This window comes from Larus michahellis, chromosome 8, assembly GCF_964199755.1.
Source record: "Larus michahellis chromosome 8, bLarMic1.1, whole genome shotgun sequence".
Taxonomy (NCBI): domain Eukaryota; kingdom Metazoa; phylum Chordata; class Aves; order Charadriiformes; family Laridae; genus Larus; species Larus michahellis.
Window position 1 is genome coordinate 57,777,945 of NC_133903.1, and position 19,392 is coordinate 57,797,336.

The 19,392-nt window shown below is 42.0% G+C and overlaps 1 protein-coding gene across 1 annotated transcript in view; it reads left to right on the forward strand.

Annotated features, from left to right (window-relative positions):
• The window catches only part of MSH4 (mutS homolog 4), a 31,238-nt gene extending 18,984 nt beyond the window's left edge, over positions 1 to 12,254 (forward strand). Inside the window, exons 12-20 of the mRNA XM_074599392.1 lie at positions 2,027 to 2,163; positions 2,577 to 2,680; positions 3,486 to 3,610; positions 5,402 to 5,602; positions 6,840 to 6,958; positions 7,513 to 7,641; positions 9,675 to 9,849; positions 11,528 to 11,616; positions 11,959 to 12,254. Coding sequence (XP_074455493.1) covers positions 2,027 to 2,163; positions 2,577 to 2,680; positions 3,486 to 3,610; positions 5,402 to 5,602; positions 6,840 to 6,958; positions 7,513 to 7,641; positions 9,675 to 9,849; positions 11,528 to 11,616; positions 11,959 to 12,144 — 1,265 coding nt within the window. The 3' untranslated portion in view covers positions 12,145 to 12,254. The remainder of the gene's footprint in view (positions 1 to 2,026; positions 2,164 to 2,576; positions 2,681 to 3,485; positions 3,611 to 5,401; positions 5,603 to 6,839; positions 6,959 to 7,512; positions 7,642 to 9,674; positions 9,850 to 11,527; positions 11,617 to 11,958) is intronic.
• The last annotated feature ends 7,138 nt before the right edge of the window (positions 12,255 to 19,392 follow it).

Here is a 19,392-nt window from a genome sequence, read left to right on the forward strand (position 1 = left end):
AAGCTTTAGCATCTGTCATATGTTGTGAGCTTCCTGTTTCCTTCTAGTCTTACATTCTACATTCTTATATTCTACAGTGAAAAGTACAGACGCTATTGTTGTTTTAGTTATTTCCTAAACCTTCCAAAATTTGGTAGCTGCTAGCATTCCAGAAGGTGTGAACAGATGTGTTCCCCTTAGTTGTTTTCACTGTAGCCCACATACTTGCAGAAAGGCTTCTTCTCTCTTTTCTTCTTTACTGGATTAAACTCTTAAGTGACTCCAAGACTGAAATACATGTTGTCTACATGAACATCTGTAAGGCCTGTGATATGCCATTGCAGTCAATGGCTCACTGTCCCAGGTGGAAACCAGTAAAACGTGGTGTCCCTCAAGAGTCTGTGTTAGGACCAATACTATTTAATATCTTCATCAATGACACAGACAGTGGGATTGAGTGCACCCTGAGCGTGTTTGAAGACACCAAGCTGAGTGGTGCAGTTGATTTTCTAGATGGAAGGGATGCTATCCAGAGGAACCTTGACAGGCTTGAGGAGTGGGCCTATGCGAACCTCTTGAAGTCCAGCAAGGCCAAGTGCAAGGCCCCGCATTTTGGTCAGGGTGACCCCCAGTATCAATATAGGCTGAGGGATGAATGGCTTGCAGAGGTGGCCTTGGAGATACTGGTGGTTGAAGAGTTTGACATGAGCTGGTAATAGGTCATCGCAGCCCAGAAAGCCAATTGTATCCTGGCCTACATCAAAAGAAGCGTAGCCAGCAGGTCAAGGGAAGTGATTATTCCCCTCTGTTCTGCTCTGGTGAGACCCCACCTGGAGTACTGCATCCATCTCTGGGTTCCACAGCACAAGAAGGGCATGGGCCTGTTAGACCAGGTCCAGAGGAAGGCCACAAAACTGGTCAGAGAGCTGGAACACATCTCCAGTGATGAAAGGCTGAGAAAGTTGTGGTTGTTCAGCCTGGAGAAGAGAAAGCTCTGGGAGCCTTTCAATAAATAAAGGGGGCTTAAGGAGGGAGAAAGACTTTTTTTTTTTTTTTTTTTTTTTAACCAGGGCCTGTATTGACATGTCAAGGGGCAATGGTTTTAAACTGAAAGAGGTTTAGATTCGACTTAAGGAAGAAATTTTTAATGATGAGGGTGGTGAGATATTGAAACAGGTTTCCCAGAGAAGTTGTGGATGCCCCATCATTGGAAGTGTTCAAGGTCAGGTTGGATGTGGCTTAGAGCAATCTGATCTAGCGAAAGATGTCCCTGCCTGTGGCAGGGGGATTGGGCTAGGTGATCTTTACAGGTCCCTTCCAACCCAAACCATTCTATGATTCTATATACAGAATGTCCCAAGTTGCTAGTCTATGTCATGAGTGGTTGGAACACGAGAGTGGGCAAGCTTAGAGCAGTGAGCAGCAGGGAAACACCACTAAGTAACACCATCCTTTCTTCTTACAGGAATACCACATTGTTACAGTCTTTGCAGTATTCAGAGTTCCCATGATCTTACAGTACATATTCTTCTAACAGTTTCCTGCATACGGTATCTTTTCAGCTAGGAACAAGATGGATCTAAGGGGGATATTACAAATGTAAAGCATTACCCTCAGCCTGGGGAAGGAAGATTGCTTAGAATCATGAACTGGTTAAAAACAGAGTCCCTAGCCTACAGTTCATATTCTGTCTATGGAGTAGACACTGATGCTGAGTGCTTGAGCAGACTTCCCTTTCCCTAGTTAGGCCCACCTGGGAGTTGGTCAAATGCATGAACTGTCTAAAGAACACATGAATTGATCTGATTCTCCGCTGGATTTTTTTTCCCCAATGGCCTTATGCAGCCAGATTTATTACATTAATATGTTACTTAAATAACTCTCTGGAGACCCACCTCTAAGGGCTCTTGTCATTTTACTTACCTGACACATTCAACACCTATAAATCACATTAACTATGCAACTTAGTACCAACACAAACCTATGTTATTTGTGTATGCACATGAACGTATATAATTTAGGTCAAATCTTTATTTGTGGTACGTAGGCATGATAACACAACTTGCAGAAAAGTACAACCTACCAATGAAAACAAGTTTCAGCTCTACACGTGGGTTTTTTATCCAGATGAATGTTGATTGTTCAACATTACCCAGTGGCCAACTTCCTTCAGAATTTACAAAGGTATCTATACTAGATAGGGTTTTTCATAATATGTTTGTATACCGAATGTATATAAAATGTATAATACATTAATAAAGTACATATTACATAGCAATTTAAGCAACAGTTAAAATAATTTCAGTGAATATATCTAGAAGTAAATGAAGGTATAACTGGTATGTTTTCATAGCTGCCCTATTTCTGGTTATAATTAATATATTCAGAAATGTGCAATTACATGCAATTATGTTGTGTGTATGCTGATAACTGCATTCTCTTATATGGATTTTTCATAAAAACGTATATGGGAAAAATGAAACCGGCCATTATTTTTTCCGCTTTTTTTCCTTGATTGTTCCCAGTTTGCTTTTTAGAAACTATTTTTGTTTCTGATAACGTGGCAAGTTCTTATTGTTGGTTTGAATTCCCTGTAGATCACTAAAATGAAAAACACATACAGCTTCACTTCAGCAGATTTAATAAAAATGAATGAAAGATGTCAGGAGTCCCTGAGAGAGATATATCACATGACCTACTTGTAAGACCATTAAAACTAATATTTGCTAAGTACATTTATTTTCTCCAATTTACAGCTAATTACACATTTTCTTAAAGCTGTCTTTCTGTTAAGTGGCTACTTACAGAAATAGTCCAAAGCAACACTGATCCAGTGTACTTCCTGAGACAAAAAAAACCTACAAACTGTATATTGTATTAAATGTGATTACAAATATATAGGCATTTATTAATAAGGGTGGCCATCATATTTATTACATTTTTATGGGTGAATTACACAAAATGACCAAATGAATGCATTCGTTTTGTAATGCAGAATCTTTAATCAGTTCCTTGCATTTACAGTAAACTGTCTTTTTCTGTATTTTGTCCTTACTGCATGTCACGTTGCTCTGCTATTTCAGAAGAGTTGCTAAGTGTAATGTTGCATGTCAGTTTTAAGGAAATTCTTTCTAGAAACCATGTGGGGTTTTTATTAACATGAAGGCCTAAGGGAATTAGAGTTGTATTTGACATGTTAATAAAAGATACTTGATTCCATAGCTATATTTTTAGTTCATTCTCTTTGTGAAGCTTTCTTAATGAGGTGTTGGTATTTGATCTATGTGTCTGATATCAGAATTTGATCTGAGATGATGGTATAAGATCTTAATTTTCTTTGAAGAAATTTATACATTTGCTTGCACCTGGCAGAGGTGATTGCATTTTATGAGTAACCTGCTATCCTAATGTATGCCATGTGTACATTCTTAACTTGCTTTATTTCTGTAACTTGTATAGAGTGCCAGTATGTACTATTTAACAACTAAATCAGTGTCTTATTTCAGAATAGTGTGTAAACTACTGAATGAGATTTATGAACACATTCATTGCCTTTACAAGCTGTCTGACATTGTGTCAATGCTGGATATGCTGCTTTCATTTGCCCATGCCTGCACTCTTTCTGATTATGGTAAGTTTCTTCTTTGATTCTGGCGTGGGCCAGATAAAGACCCTCCTGTTGGAGAATATCCAGGCTGTTTTGTCTGGTTCTCCAATTGTTAAGACAACGTCATTTATTTTTCTGGGTCTTAATAGGCTCTAGGTTAGTGTCTGTGGTCTGTCCTTGCCAGTTTTGTGCTGATGTTCTTTCTGTTTCCATTCATTGAAATTACATTCTGCTATTTAGCTGCTGTAAGCCTTCACAGCCAGTCTTTTCAAGATATCCAGTGTGAGCATATTCTATTCAAAAGCACGAAGTCTGTAAACATTCTGAGCTTACACTTCTGTTCTGAAAGGGCACAAGATAATATAAGCAGATCAACATTAATTATATACTGTAAAATTAAAATATGTGGCTACCTTTGTTTATCTGCCTCAATTTCTGTAGCATTTTTAGACATTTCTGGAAGTACAGTTTTCTAAGGAATCCAGGATCATGTGCTTACCTGCATATTGTTCATCCTGCTTCCGTAGCCTAGTTCTGCAGTGTACAAATCGAGTGCGTTGTCTTACATTAATGCTGACCTGAGATACTTACCTACAGTACAATATGGTGTAGATACTAATTCAGGTCTGGAGGCCATCTCAGGAGATGTACGAGATCATCATTACTGATTCTGCTATGTAATTTCCAGTTTGTGAGCAGGATCTGTTTACTTTGCAGTATGGGCTGAGAATCTTCACGTCCTGATGATTCCAGTCACAGCACGTGAATTCATATGTAACTGAACAGTAGCTGATACACTTGAGGCATCACAGCCTTTTCCTGCCACATGAATCAGAGCACAGGTTTTCTTCAGCAGTAATAGTAAGACCAAAGCCACTTAGCTTTTTCCATAAATCTACACCCGCAGTTTGCACTGCCAGGCATGAATGTGTATCCACCAAAATAAATGGACTGTCACTGTAGCTTTCAGTCCCCTTTGACACTTGACTTTCTCATCTAAATCACTAAATGACTAAAATCCACACCAGGTATTAGAGTTCCCCAATGATTAAACCTGAAAAACCATTCTGGCGCTTCTTTCTTGAAGGCTGCTCCATTTAAACAGACCACCAAATTTAACAATGCTTCCTTGTTAGCCTGAGGTGCTGCCATTGAGGTAGACAAAGAGGAGCCATATGGAAAAGGTTCAGAAAAGAACTGTGTTTTGACAGAATACATATAGATAGTCCCAGTATCAAATGGATCTGGGTAGGCATAGTATACAGTCAAATAATCAATATGATAAAATATAACCAAAATAGAAGAAATGCTACTTCCTTGTTTCCAGTGCTTATGTAATAAGATGTATATGCAGTAGTAACAGAGTTCAGGACCCCTGTACTTTATATGCTCATAGCAGTATAAAAATAAATTGTTAAAAATGTATTAGCTATGAAACTGGCTTTCAGGTTTTCTGCTTTAATTACTTTTCAAGTTTTGTTCTTTGTATTTTTCTTTATTACTGGAGTCCAACCCTACTTACTACAGAACACAAACACAAAATTTTAATTTAGAAATTAAGTGTGAGTTATGGGATTCTTTTTGTAGCAATTAATCATGAAGACTTGCATGACAATCAGAATCTATATCTGAAAGTGGCTGGTAGTTCTTCTCAAGTGCTGGATGTTAGTCTTGCTCAATATAGGAAAGTAAAAATCGTGGAATCAGCACCACAGAGTTTGACTTCAGCTCTGCAAAAATTACTTTATTTCAAAATGCACCAGTGAAGGTTTCTGCACTAACTTTGCAATGTTCTATATCCTTTTTCTCATTTAGTTCGTCCAGAATTTACGGATACTTTAGCAATCAAGCAGGGATGGCATCCCATTCTTGAAAAGATAGCTATGGAAAAACCTGTGTCTAACAACACGTATCTGACAGAGGGTAACAATTTTGTCATTATTACAGGACCAAATATGAGTGGAAAATCAACATACCTAAAACAGATTGCTCTCTGTCAAATTATGGCACAGATTGGTGAGTAAGAGTGTACCATATTAGTAATCTTCTGCAGCACGTTTACTGTTTTCTGTTAAAAATATTTATGAAGTTGAACGATTTGGCTTCTAGAATAAGATTCTATCTACATAGTAACAGGTAACTGTTAGTCTGTTTGCTCCTATTATCTCTTGTTTTGCTGACCGAGGCCACTGCAAGGTTTTGGGTCTGCCATTGGAAACTTAGGGGACCCCATCTGTGTACCTGGAAGCTTCTCCAGTCTGTCTTTAGGAGAAGCACTGCTGTATTCTTTAATTCTTTGGAGCACCTTAAGCCAATCTATCACCTTATACTACATTGATAGTGACTGTCCTTGAAGTCGGGCTATGTGTGTGTGAATTTGAGCATACCTCACTTATGTAGAGAAACATGCTTGCAGACAAGTAGAATTAATAGATAAATAATCATCTACCTCAAATAAAAGTAGTAAAAATACTACAGGGTTCTATCACTAAAATTAGAAAAGTAAAAAAACTATTTGTAAAGTCTGTGACTCGTCCCTGAACTCAGGAATTCCTCGTGATTTTTACTTAAAGGTATGGCTGGTAGCACAGGAGAAAGACCTTAATAGGCTGACACTAACTCTTACTAGAATTAAAGTATTTAGCAATAGGGAATAGAATGTTTGTGGGTCCAGTCCCCAACAACTGAAAGTTCTTCTGGAATTGCTCTCAAAAACATGAGTCTAATATGAATAAAGGAGGACAGTAAAGCCCATTGGCAGGTTTCCTGCCCTTCTCTATTCAATAAGAGATTGTAGGCATTTTTTTTTTTGTGTGTGTGTATGGTTGGACTCGATGATCTCAAAGGTTCTTTCCAATCATGAAGATTCTATGATTCTATGATAAAACTAATAATCCTCAAAGTCTGATAAAGGCAATACAATCTTGTTTTAAGAATCTTTGGGAGTAGTAAATCAATGGCTACAGAAATGTAAATTAATCCTAGTGTTTATTCTTACTTTTTCATCTCTTTAGACTGACACACAGCTTCAGGCATATGATTTCTTAAGGTTTTATTGATAAGCTTCTTTAATTACGGTATTTATATAGGTTTTTTTCTTATAAAGTAGAACATAATCTTATGAAACTTTATAGAATGAGATGCATTCTCTACAGTGCATAAAGACCAAGTGTAACATTTATTTTTTTTTTTTTCCCCAAATTGGCATTTGTCACACTGGTATGAGAAAACTCATATTTTACTTGTTTTGTAGGTTCTTATGTCCCAGCAGAGTATTGTTCTTTTCGAATTGCAGAGCAAATTTTTACCAGAATAGGTATGGATGATGATATAGAAACAAATGCATCAACATTCATGAAGGAAATGAAAGAGGTATTAAAAATAGGCCATACAGGGTCCAAGGCCCATTTTTATTCTTAAGCTAATAGAAACTGTGCAGGTATCTTTCTACTGAAAGAGTGTACTTTGAAAAGTAGTCAAAAATTCAGCCTTCATCTGTGACCTTGATGATGAATCCCAGAAAACCAGGTATATCTTAAATAAAAAGATACCCCAATATGAGTAAAAATCAGTGCTCTGTTGGAAGGTAGTTTCAATGTTTTGTTATTTCTTAGACCTTAAATAATTATTTGTAGGAGCCTAAGCCCTCTCAATTCTCGCTACCAAACCGATATGACTTTGAGGGAAAGTGATATGTTCAATGGAAAAGAGAAGGAGTGCTGAGTATCAGTCTTTGCTTGATTAGAATTGACAGCTGTTTGAAAGCTGTGAAAAGGTATAATTTATGGATCTGACAAGGTTTTTTAAAATTTATGCAGTAAATTTAATGTGAGTAACACAAAGTATTCCTATTAGCAGCAGTATTCCTATTAGGGTTTTTAAAAAATGAGTTTATACGAATGATAACACATTACATATTTCCCTAGATAACATACATCATGCAAAATGCTAATGACAAATCACTCATCATAATTGATGAACTTGGCAGAGGTACCAGTGCTGAAGAAGGTATTGGCATTTGTTATGCTGCCTGTGAATATCTCTTGAATTTAAAGGTAATTCTGTTTTGAAAAAAATTTAAACCTAATAATTATTTTGCCATGCTGAAAGTAAATATAGTATTTTCTCATAATTTAAGTTCAGTTTTGTAGAGATTTCTTGCCTAAATATGATATTTTTCATAACTGGTGAATTGGAGGAATTACAGTGATAGAGAAAAAATGCTGACATAAACGGCACTTCTGTTCACTGGTTGCTGTGGTTTAACCCCAGCAGGCAGCCAAGGCCCACCCAGCCGCTCGCTCTCTCTCCCCCTGTGGGATGGAGGAGAGAATCAGAAGCGTGAAAGTGCGAAAACGCGTGGGCTGAGATAAAGACAGTTTTGTAGGTAAAGCAAAACAAGGGATTCATTCACCGCCCCCCATCGGAGGCAGGTGCTCAGCCATCCCCAGGAAGGCTGGGCTCCATCACGTGAGATGGTGATTTGGGAAGACAAACGCAGTAACTCTGAATGTCCCTCCTTTCTCCTTTTTCTCCGCAGCTTTTATTGCTGCGTCATATGGTGTGGGACATCCCTTTGGTCAGTTGGGGTCAGCTGTGTCCCCTCCCAGCTCCTTGTGCCCCCCCAGCCCATCGCTGGCGGGGTGGGTGAGGAGCAGAAAAGGCCTCGAGGCTGTGCAAGCCCTGCTCAGGGCTAAAGCATCAGTGTGTTATCAACACTGTTTTAGCACATTCCAAAACATAGCCCCGTACCACCTACTATGAAGAAAATTAACTGTCTCACAGCCAAAACCAGTACACTGGTCACCATCTCTTTCCAACTTGCTCGTAAGCTTGCATTTCTGTCTAGAAAGAAAATAATCCATTCTCTTTAGTTTCACTTAGTACAGCTTTGTTTGCCTGAATGTTAAAGGTGAACCTCTTTACTTGGCTGTTACCTTTCTAAAGTACAGTGGTAGTTCTGCACAACTTATGAATTGGTCACAGAGGTTAGAGGCTTGTTTAGAAAAGTGGAAGATGGTTTCAGATGGGTTGAAAGTTTCACTTCTACTACTAGTTATATGATCAGCCTCAGGTTGTTGTCAGTTTCTTGAAATAAGTGTGTAGGTGTTCAGTTTCTCATCAGAGTTTATTCAGAGTACTTTTGTGGTGTAGTTTGGTTCAAAAAGCTCGGATATTTTCTGTAGCTTCTACTTTTGGCAAAACATTCCTAGAGAATATTAAGGCAACCGTTTGACAATCATCCACATTAACCCTAATCAAATTTTGTAAGCATCATGGATTTTCTGTTACTTCTGATATTCTTTTCCTTCTTTTGAGAAAGGAGTGGGAGAATCCCCAGTTGGAATAGATATCCTTGCCAATGGTAGAACTCATCGCTTAAAGATTTTAATTTGCTTCATGTGAGAAATAAGTTCCGGTCCGAATGAAATAGGCTCAGGCAGAATCCTCTGTGAAGTACATTTTTATTCACGTTCTTGCAAGAGCAGGTGACCTAGCAAGTAGGCACACTTTCAGTTCTTGAAACACACCTTTTTATTTCGTAATCCTGGCCGAATTTTTCCCTCCCCCCTGAATTTTTCCCTCACCCCTGTTTCCCATTGGTTAGGTACTCCAGGGTTCACAGTCTGTCGAGGTGCCTAAAATTCTTCCCAGATGTCCTGCCTCTGTTTACTTCTCTTTATGCTACACCTAAAGGGATTATCTGACTAGTTTATTTCTTTCCCTTTTGGTAAAAAAATTGCTCAATGTCATTAGCCCTGGTTAGATGTTTGACTACCCTTCTAGACACTAATCCAGTAGGAATCAGTTTGTCCTTTTGTCTGTGTGACAAGAGATGTTCTACAAGCCTTTGCTGGAGCCTCTTTGTCTTAGTCATTCCCTTATCATGTCACTTCTGGTGGAAACGGCTTTTCTCCTCTGCAAAAGCAATACCTGCCTTTCTTACACTTCAGTAATTTAAAGACAGCTTTTCCATGTTTTTGAGGAAAACCTGGACATCTGTGAGAATACCTGAGTTTTCTTATTTATTGTAATTTATTCCAGGATAATTTCCAAAATAAATTTTCTTTCTTGTTTCCTTATTTAGGCATTTACATTGTTTGCTACGCATTTCCTGGAACTGTGTCATATAGATGCTTTATATCCCAATGTGGAAAATTACCATTTTGAAGTGCAACATGTGAGAAGCAGTGCTGGAAATAAGGAGAAAATTGCTTACACTTACATGCTCTCTAAAGGATATACAGAGGAAAAGAACTATGGTAACGGATTCCACTATGGCTTTAACTTGGCAAAGATTATGTAAGATGCTATTTCAGTTATTAGGCATCTAACAGTATTTTTCTACTGACAGATTTCTGCTGAGTTTGAATCTCTCTCATAGAGTAACAACTGCAGATCTGTAGAATGTTCCAAATACTTGTGAGTTTTAAGTAACCATGTAGTTAGATAGTACTTTGGGGTAGTACAAAGAACTTACATGAAATTTTGTAGTGAAAAAAGCATTTTAGTAATGTCAGTAGCTACTTGATTCACCTCTGATGAGCCGTTCTGAGCAGGCAGTACTTGAATTGCTTTAATCCCTGCTTGTGGAAGCAAGTGAAAGTTCTGGAGCAACTTAAAGCTGTGAGTGCTGAGGTTTGTATTATGTAAAACTCAACTATGTGTCTGCCATAAATACCCATATATCAGTGAAACAGCATCTTGGCCCTTTTTGATTAGCAAAAAGAAATCAAATGTCTTTGAAAAAGGACAGGAATTTTACTGTGTATCAGCCTAAGGCTATTTTTCGAGGTTCCATTAAAGCATCAGTGTTCTCAGTTAAGCGGGTTTACTTCTCTTTTGACTTTAGAATAAATCATACTGAAGACTGTACAAATTGATGGATTAAGGGTCAATAAAGAAATGAATGAGTGACGATAAGGCATAACTACATGTTTTAAAGAGTTACAGAAATCCATATGTTTCCAAATACTAGATTCTGAAGTTGGATCCTTGAGTCAGTTGATATTAAATCAATAGGAAATTAGTTACACGTGATTTTTGCAAGCTAGCGGTAACTAAAGACTGCACATTATTCCAGTCAAGCTTCAGTTAACTGGACTTAAAACATTTATTTATCAGAATTTCAGAATAAGTTCCTTTACCTTTGGCAGCACAAGGTCAATTTCAGATGCTACAACACCACTAACTCAGAAAAATCATGTTTAGAGAGTATTCTCAGAGAACAGGAGACCTTTAGTAACTCAGTGCTGGTGTCTTGGCTTTACCTTACTTGAGCAAAGTTACGTTCTAAGAAAGAGTGTAAGGGCTCCTCTTGACCCTTTTTAATTTTTGACCCTACAGTATTAAAGCACCCGATGAAGCACAGAATTTCCTCAGGACAGCCGGGGCCACAGGCAAAGGAAAAAGTAAAAAAATCATGTTAAAGTGAAAAAAATATTTTGCATCTCTTTCTTACTCTGAGTATCTGGCAGTTTGGCTAATGGCAACAGAGTATAAGCTGAAACATGATGTCTGGGTTTAATGGAGAGCGCGTTTAGCATGACATCAGTATTTTCCAGCCTGACAAATAACTAAACTAAACAGAGAAAGCTGTTAACATCCCTGTGCCATTTTTTTCCTTTAACCCCTAATGTGCTTCATCCTGCACAGTTAGAGTATACCAGCAGTAACTCCACCTGGAAGTGTATCTTACAGGAAGCGCTACAACAAAGCAGACATTTTATTTTGTAACTCTCAAAAACAGACTTTATTAAAAAAAAAAAAAAGACACACAAGGAGAAAATGTATATAAAGACTATTTAAATAAAAATGAAAACGTCACCCTTTAAAAAAATCAGCTAAATTAATTCTGGCAGACATGGTGTGGGAGTGGGAGGTCGAAAAAACAATTACATAATTACATCAAAAATCCTGATTTGTGTTTTATATGTTTAGGATTAAAAGCTGCAGAAGTTTCCTCACTGCCATCAGCCGTAATTCTGGATGCAAAGGAAATCACAAATCATATTGCAAAACAAATTTTGGTATGTAGTAGAAAATTATAATACTGTAATTCACAGTTTTTATAAAACTAAAATTTTGAGATTCTGAAAGGATATAGGGTAAGCACTGTCTGTGGTTTTATGAAAATAGATTTCATTAAAATTTGTGTTCCTGGAACCAGTTACAAAAGATTATACTGAAGATCACTGTTAGGTGAGAACACAAAGCAGTGCTTAGGGTTAAGGAGTATTGCATGTAATGTTAGTGGACAAACCAAGAATCATAAGATCAGAAATGGGCTGGAAAATAGCTAATATTATTATTTTAATAATAGAACATAGCTGATTTCATATTTTAATGCACGTGTATGTTTCTAAGAACAGCACAGGCAGAAGAGCACTCCTGAGATGATGAAACAGAGAGCCGTATACCATTTAGCAATGAGACTGGTTCAGACTGCCAGAAATTCTCGACTGGACCCAGACAGTTTGCGTATATATTTGAAAGGCTTGAAGAAAAAGTATGAAGCCAGTTGTCCTGCACCCAGACAAAACGATGAGCAACAGTAATGTGCAATATCAGCTGTTGCTCTAATTTTTGTGACTGTAAGATGATTCTGTTTTTTTCCATAGCATTAGAAAACATTGCTTTTCACATGTTTTTAAATTCTTAATTCTTAGTCTAAATTATACGTACTACTGAAAGACCATATCCTTCATGGTTATTTTTCCCCAAAACATACCTGAAATACAAGCATTTACTTTGTATGAGGAACACAATTCTTTTTGATAATAAACTATATCCCTTTCATTATTTTGGAGAGAAAAAAGTAGTATAATATTTAGTATTTTCTGTATGATATATCTGGTATTATGGCTCTTACATCTGATACTGAAAATCTTGCCAAACAAAAAGCAGTCTTTGAAACAGATGGTCCGCTTGTCTTGCGTAGGCAAGCTCAGCTTGCACGGTTGAACATGCATCCATAAATCCTGCCGTTCCCTACTCAAGGAGAGTTCTAGCTCACTCAGTCATTATGCTTCATCAGACATAATGTAGGCAGTCCAGGACTGCTTCCCCTCCAGAACCTGGCAGCCAGAGCTTTTTTGTAATACAGTAACAGCAAATTACTGTTGATCAGTTTTTGTTTAGAAAGTTATTAACAGCAAGTCAATAAAAAGTTGAATATCCTTCTTCCTTATTTTTTTGGAAACTTCATTAAGTGACAGTAACCACGTATCCCAGCTTGAAGGAATTTATCTTTCCTCACTCCCTTCTAACCAACTTTGGCCAAGCATTCTTATTTATTTCTTTTTTATATAGATGTATGCATGAGCGTATATATATGATTTATTATGCATGTATCTATAAAACTGGTAATACACAACAGTGCAATATCTAACAGCAAATACATTTTTATATATACCTATATTTCCTACCGTATTTGCTGTCTACCCCAGTGAGGATCATGGCAGAAAAGAGTATTCTGCGTTCAGTTTTCTTACCCAGAGGAACCAGATGGCGGGAAATGGACGTTTCAGACACAGACTCAGAGGGTGCAGGTCTCCCTAGCGGGGTCAGGGCTGCAGCACCGGAGGGAACCGTTCTGGGAGTCCTGCCTGGGGCCGTTTGACCCCGACAGAGCTGTTCCCCTGACCTGCGCATCTTATTTCAGACCCTTCCGGTTGCTTCCAGTCAGCGCAGCGGTACTCTGTGTGTGTACGGGTGTGTAGTGCACATGCGCGGTATCCGGCCTGCTGTGTGGCTGTACTGCGCATGCGCGCCCCCGTCGCCTACAGTGCTAGGCTCCCATTGGTCTGAACGCCGTGCCACTGTCCCATTGGTCGGATCGCCTAGCTAGGGGTGGGGCGCGGTGAGGATTGACGGCGGCGACGGACCAATGGAGCGGTGCTGCCCAAGGACGGGGGCGGGCGGCGGGGCGGTGGCGGCCAGTGGACGCCCGTTGTGGCCAGGCCGGGCCGGGGGAAAGCGGAGGGGGCCGGCGGGAAATGGTGTCCGTTTCAAAATCGGAACGGGGCGGTCCGGGCGGAAAGCTGGGCCCGGCGGGCAGGTGCTCAGGCCGGGCCCGCGGAGCCACCCCGAGCACGTCGTGAGGCAGTGGACCACGTCAAGGTGAGCGGGGGGCCCCGAGGGGTGATGTGGGGGCGGGAGGGCCCTGAGTGAGGCTGGGGGAACAGGGGGCCTGAGGGGGGGCGTTGTCGGGTCGGAGCGGGGTGGCTGGGCCCGTCTCCCCGCGGGGTCCCTTCGGTCTGGGGGGTTTGGGGGTGCGGTTCCGGCGATGGCGGGGAAATAAAGCCCAGCAGGGGGGTAAGAAAGCAGCTTCCGGGCAGTGCCAGGGACGTAGGGCCGGGCCCTCTGCAGTTGCCCAGCTCTTCCCCCAAAGTGCTCGTGGAGCCCTGGGGGTGCTGCGCCCTGGCGCGACTGTGCTCCACCTGCCCCTCAGTGTTGTCCATGGGGGCTGCAGAGGGGGTGAGGAATCACAGAATGGTTCGGGTTGGAAGGAACCTTAAAGATCATCTAGTTCCAACCCCCCAGGGACACCTCACACTAGACTAGGCTGCTCAAAGCCTCATCCAGCCTGGCCTTGAACACCTCCAGGGATGGGGCATTGACAGCTTCCCTGGGCAACTTGTCGCAGTGCCTCACCACCCTTACAGTAAAGAATTTTTTCCTGATATCCAATCTAAATCTACCCTCTCTCAACTTGAGGCTGTTACGCCGTGTCCTATCATAACACTCCCTGATAAAGAGTCCCTCCCCATCCTTCCTGCAGGCCCCCTTTATGTACTGGAAGGCTGCTATAAGGTCTCCTCAGAGCCTTCTCCAGGCTGAACAACCCCAACTCCCTCAGCCTGTCCTCATAGCAGAGGTGCTCCAGCCCTATGATTATCTTCGTGGCCCTCCGCTGGACACGCTCCAACAGGTCCATGTCCTTCTTGTGCTGAGGTCTCCAGATCTGGACGCAGTACTCCAGGTGGGGTCTCACCAGAGCAGAGAAGAGGGGCAGAATCACCTCCCATGACCTGCTGGCCACACTTCTTTTAATGCAGCCCAGGATGCGGTTGGCTTTCTGGGTTGCAAGTGCGCATTGCCTGCTCATGTTGAGCTTCTCGTCCACCAGCACCCCCAAGTCCTTCTCCTCAGGGCTGTTCTCAAGCCATTCTTTGCCCAACCTGTATTTGTGCCTGCGATTGCCACGACCCAGGTGCAGGACCTTGCACTTGGCCTGGTTGAACTTCGTGAAGTTCCTACAGGCCCACCTCTTAAGCCTGTCAAGGTCGCTCTGGATGGCATCCCTTCCCTCCAGCATGTCGACTGTGCTAGACAGCTTAGTGTTGTCGGCGAACTTGCTGAGGGTGCGCTTGATCTCACTGTCCATGTCACCAACAAAGATGTTAAACAGCACCGGTCCCAGTACTGACCCCTGAGGAACGCCACTTGTCACCGGTTTCCATGTGGACATTGAGCCATTGATTGCAACCCCTTGAGTGTGGCCATCTAGCCAGTTCCTTATCCACTGAGTGGTCCATCCATCAAATCCATGCAGAGAGGGGGAGCCAGTTTGGGGCCTGACACGCAGACCAGGTCTCCTGCTGCCGGGGCTGGTAACCAGGCTCGTGTGTCTGGTTTTGGGGCTGAGAAGGAGTTGTGTGGCTTTGGGATCAGGAAGAGGGCTTGAGATGAAATCCATGCCAGGCCCCATCTCTCTGCACGGAGGGTCTGTCCCAGCCCCGTCCCCGAGGGCAGCAGTGGGTTGCGGGTTCCACTGGCTTGTCTCTGTTGGCTGGGTGTGACAAACAGGCTCATTTCTCTGCTCTTCTTTTCACAGGGTCACCTTTTGTGGCACAGAGGAAAATCCTGCACAGCTGATTCCACTTGCTGCTCAGGTAATTGCACACGTGGGGCTGGGGGAGTGGGGAGACACATTTGTGAGTTTAGGGATGCTACAGATAGTCCACGTCAAAGCTGCAAAAAAGGCAAATTTGCTGCTAGTGAAGAAAAGCTGTTGAGGAGTTGCAGTGAACAGAGCGTGCCTCCTGCCTGAGCAGGTCCATTGGTAGTTAGGAATGGTTTCCTTTGGAGTCAAAGCCTGAACTTTCATCTAGGATAAATTAAGAGCTGCCTGTTACCTTCATTAGGGTCAAGCGTTTCTCTTCTGTTTGTTCTTACTGGTTCCAGGGGCAAATGGGAAATAGCCTTTTCTTTTCCTACACGTAACTCGATTTTGACTAGCCTGTGGTGTTGGTCTAGTTAACGTTTGAGCCCCTAGATGCCAGTAGAAATGTAATGAATGAAACGTGATGGAAACTGATGTATCGCTTGATTTTTATTCTTTTTTATTATTATTGTTTGACTGTGGATGGCATGTTTTTCTGTGGCTCAATTCATCTTGTTGCGTGGAGCCTTCAGTCTAGGACTTTGAAGCAAAAAAAGTTTGTCGTTCCAGAAAAGGACTGGTCCTTCCTAGGACTGAGGTGCAGACTCGGAGGGTCTCTTAAGTGCACGATCCAGATTTCACTGGATGTTGCTGCTGTTGGTCTTCACTTTTGTTAGTGTCCCTGCAGATCCCTCATGGGTGGGAGCTCTGAATCATAGTTTTCTTTTTTTCAGTCTCTAACACATTTTTTCCCCCCAAGGAGAGGCTACATTTAAAAGTTAATTAGTTTTCTCCCAAACGTGCCAGTGAATAAAATTGAGTTATGATTATTAAAACCAGAAGAATGACACCACTTTTAGAGATCCCGGGCTATTTCTGAACACGTATTTGTCACGCGCAAATGTTCTCGAGATAACGGATCGTGGCTTTGTGCTCTGACAGACGCTGAGACAGGGATGAGCTCCGTCAGACAAAAAAAGATACAAGGCCCTGTTTGTTTTGTTTTCCTTTGTGGGGTGGGGGTGTGTGTGCTTTCAAAAACAGAGTGCACTGTTGACTGCAGGTGGCAACCTGCAGAGCTCTTTTGCTGCCTGACCTCTCCTTTTCTTTGTCACTCCTCTTTTGTGGCTGCAACTTTCATTTGCATCATTTTAGAAGAGCAATTAAGGGACTTGCCTGTGTAAAAGTGCTGGCGATATCGGGAAGGTAAATGCTTGAACCCGTAGTGACTAACTTGGTGAATGGGAGCACCTGGCTAAACCGGTTTCAGAACACAAAAGGTGAGGTGCAGGGAGTTGTCATTCAACTCAGCTCCACTTTTGCCTCTGCAGACGCTTACTGATCCCTGTCTATTCGGAGATAACCTGGGGGGAGCTGTGGAAATGGCTCAGCCCGGGGTGGTCTCAACACTGCATTACAATAAGAACTGAAACCAGAACTGAAACCCGAATGGTGCCTTTAACAAACAAAATGCCCTGAGTCAAGTCCCAGCAATATTCAGTGAGTGTGAGACCAGACATCACGAAATAAACATTGCTGTCTGAGGGGCCATCAAACTGTTATAGATTGAGGCCCAATAATTGACAGGAACCAGTCCAATTAATCAAATTAGTTTATTAAGCAAGCGGCAGCAAGCAAAACAGCGCTGGGCGGCCGGGGAGTCTTTGCTCCGCCAACGGCGCACCCCCACTTCCCTAAAGTAGTTGATTATATACTCTTCTGGTTCCCGTATATGTGTCAATCCTGGTATATTCTGTGTCTGAGCGACGTGTTGCTAGGGGGTCGGTCTTGTCCCGCCTCCTGATGGTTGTGAGGCTGAAGGCTCCTCATCTTTATCGGTGTCCTTGGGGAGACTCTTTTCAGCTTATCTCACAACTTAGCTCTTCCCTTTGAAGTGTTAAAACACACCAGATGCCTGTGATTTAGGCCTTGAAGTGTCAAAGTGCCCCAGACAGCACACCAGGACGCTGTGCAAGGTAACTTCCCGGGATTGAGCGGCCTTACCTGAGAGAGAGAGGGTAAGTGATTTAATAACGTATGTATGATGTCTAGCATGCTTTAAGATTTGTGCACTCGTTTAAGGTATTCATATCTAGCGCGCTGGTGGTTTGTGTTTTTACTTTTCGGGATCACTTGTTAGGTGGTAATAGTGTATTCTGTGAATTGTTTTGTTCTTTTCCCCTTAAATTGCAATAGTGCATTCTTCCATTGTATCCATAAGAACTTGCAATAGTAGTGTATCGGACCTGTGAGTGAAGTCCAAATAAATTGTTAATTTGAACTTCTCAGTGAAGTCGTCTTCTCTCCGTCACACTTGGCTACAAGTAGAATTTCTGAAGGAAAAATAACAGCAGCAGCAGCAGGAAGCAAATGGCAAGTTCCCCAAAAACTGTGTGTGTCCGGCACATCCAGGTTTAACTGCCAAATGTTGTTTGGCAGTACGTTCCACATGGCTGTTTTTGGTAAACATAAGCTTTCAGGAAATTCAGGGTTGTGTGTGGCAAAAGAAGTGCCTCTGTCTGTGTGTTCTGCTCTGTAAATGTCTGGCGACAGGGCCGTTGTTCCCTGCTCTCAGTATGGCCGCGGTAGTGCTGCGATATTTAGGCCTAACAGACGGGTTTAGAAAGGGAAGGAGAATGCCCGTTTTCTGTAAGGGCTAGCAACGCTGACCCTTTTCTCCATCTTCTGCTTTCCTGTTCACCAGATGAAGCTGTTTTATTTTTCTCCCTTGTGCCCGGTCTCTGAAGCCGCTGTCGATGCGGGTTTGCAATTTGTGTCGCTAGGTTTTTGTGGAGTTCTCATTGCAGATTGCTTCTGCTGTGGCTGAGTGTCAGGATGTGGTTTTCAGTTCACAGCTTCAGAAACCACATGCTCTGAAATGGGTGCGGGTGAAGCTGACTTTGGGTGTGCAGCCTGCACTCGAGGGGACGCTCAGGGGCTCCTCGTCAAAGCGACCGAGCATGTGTGGGCACCCGCAGGGTTATGCTCTGGTCTGAGCACGTGCCATACTTTTGATGTTGGGAGGTGGAAGTAAGCACGTGCCTGGTAAATCCAAGGGTAGCCAAAAGCTGGGAGAGACCCTGAGCAGGTTTGGTGGCAGTTTGACACGATTCTGGGCCGTCAGGAGAAACGTCCTGGAAAAACCCACTGCTTTGTTCCAAGGCGGCAGTTTAGAAGGACAGGTGGGTTGCCGTACCCTTTAACAAAAATATTCAACTTGGGATGCGTAGGGTGAGGAAACCCTGGCTCTACGTAGGCTCCAGAAAACATATGTAGGCGTCTGTGTCTGTCGCAGCGTGTATCTGCATGTATCTGGGAAAGTGGCTCTAGTGCAACTGAAGCTGCCATCGAGTCAAAAAAAGGCAGATTTGTCTAAAAACCGCAAAGGCTCTAGAGGCCCACATCAACAGCTGTGCCAGAGATGATGCCAAATGCTTTTTCCTCTACTCGGTTGCAGTCTTTGCAAACCTTCAGGAAAGAAGGAAGCTTTAGATTCCTACCCAGCTTTGTGCTAAAGGTTTTTTTCCTCTCTCGGCAGAATGTCAACTGCCAGCGTTTCTACGTGGTTGCCCTTCTGTTGTGCTGTGACAGTGCAGGAGAGATGGAAAGGATCCAGAGTGCTCTGTGAGTACGAGGTACGTCTGTGATGCGCGTCTGCGTTTTTCCTAAGGTCCTTGTCGTGTCGACTTTGAAGTTAACATGAAGGATTTGCCAGCTTTCCTTCTATAGTTTTTCTATGAAATATTTTAACCAAATCCTAAAAGTAAAATAAGGTCTGTTCTGGAGCACGTTACACCCATGCAAAGCGTACTTCCCTGTGTTTATTTTTCTCTTCCTGAAAGCACAATCTTCTCTTTCTGCGTGCTGTCTATTAAATGATACTGTGAAAATAACTGTGTAGTAAAAGAGGGAATAAACC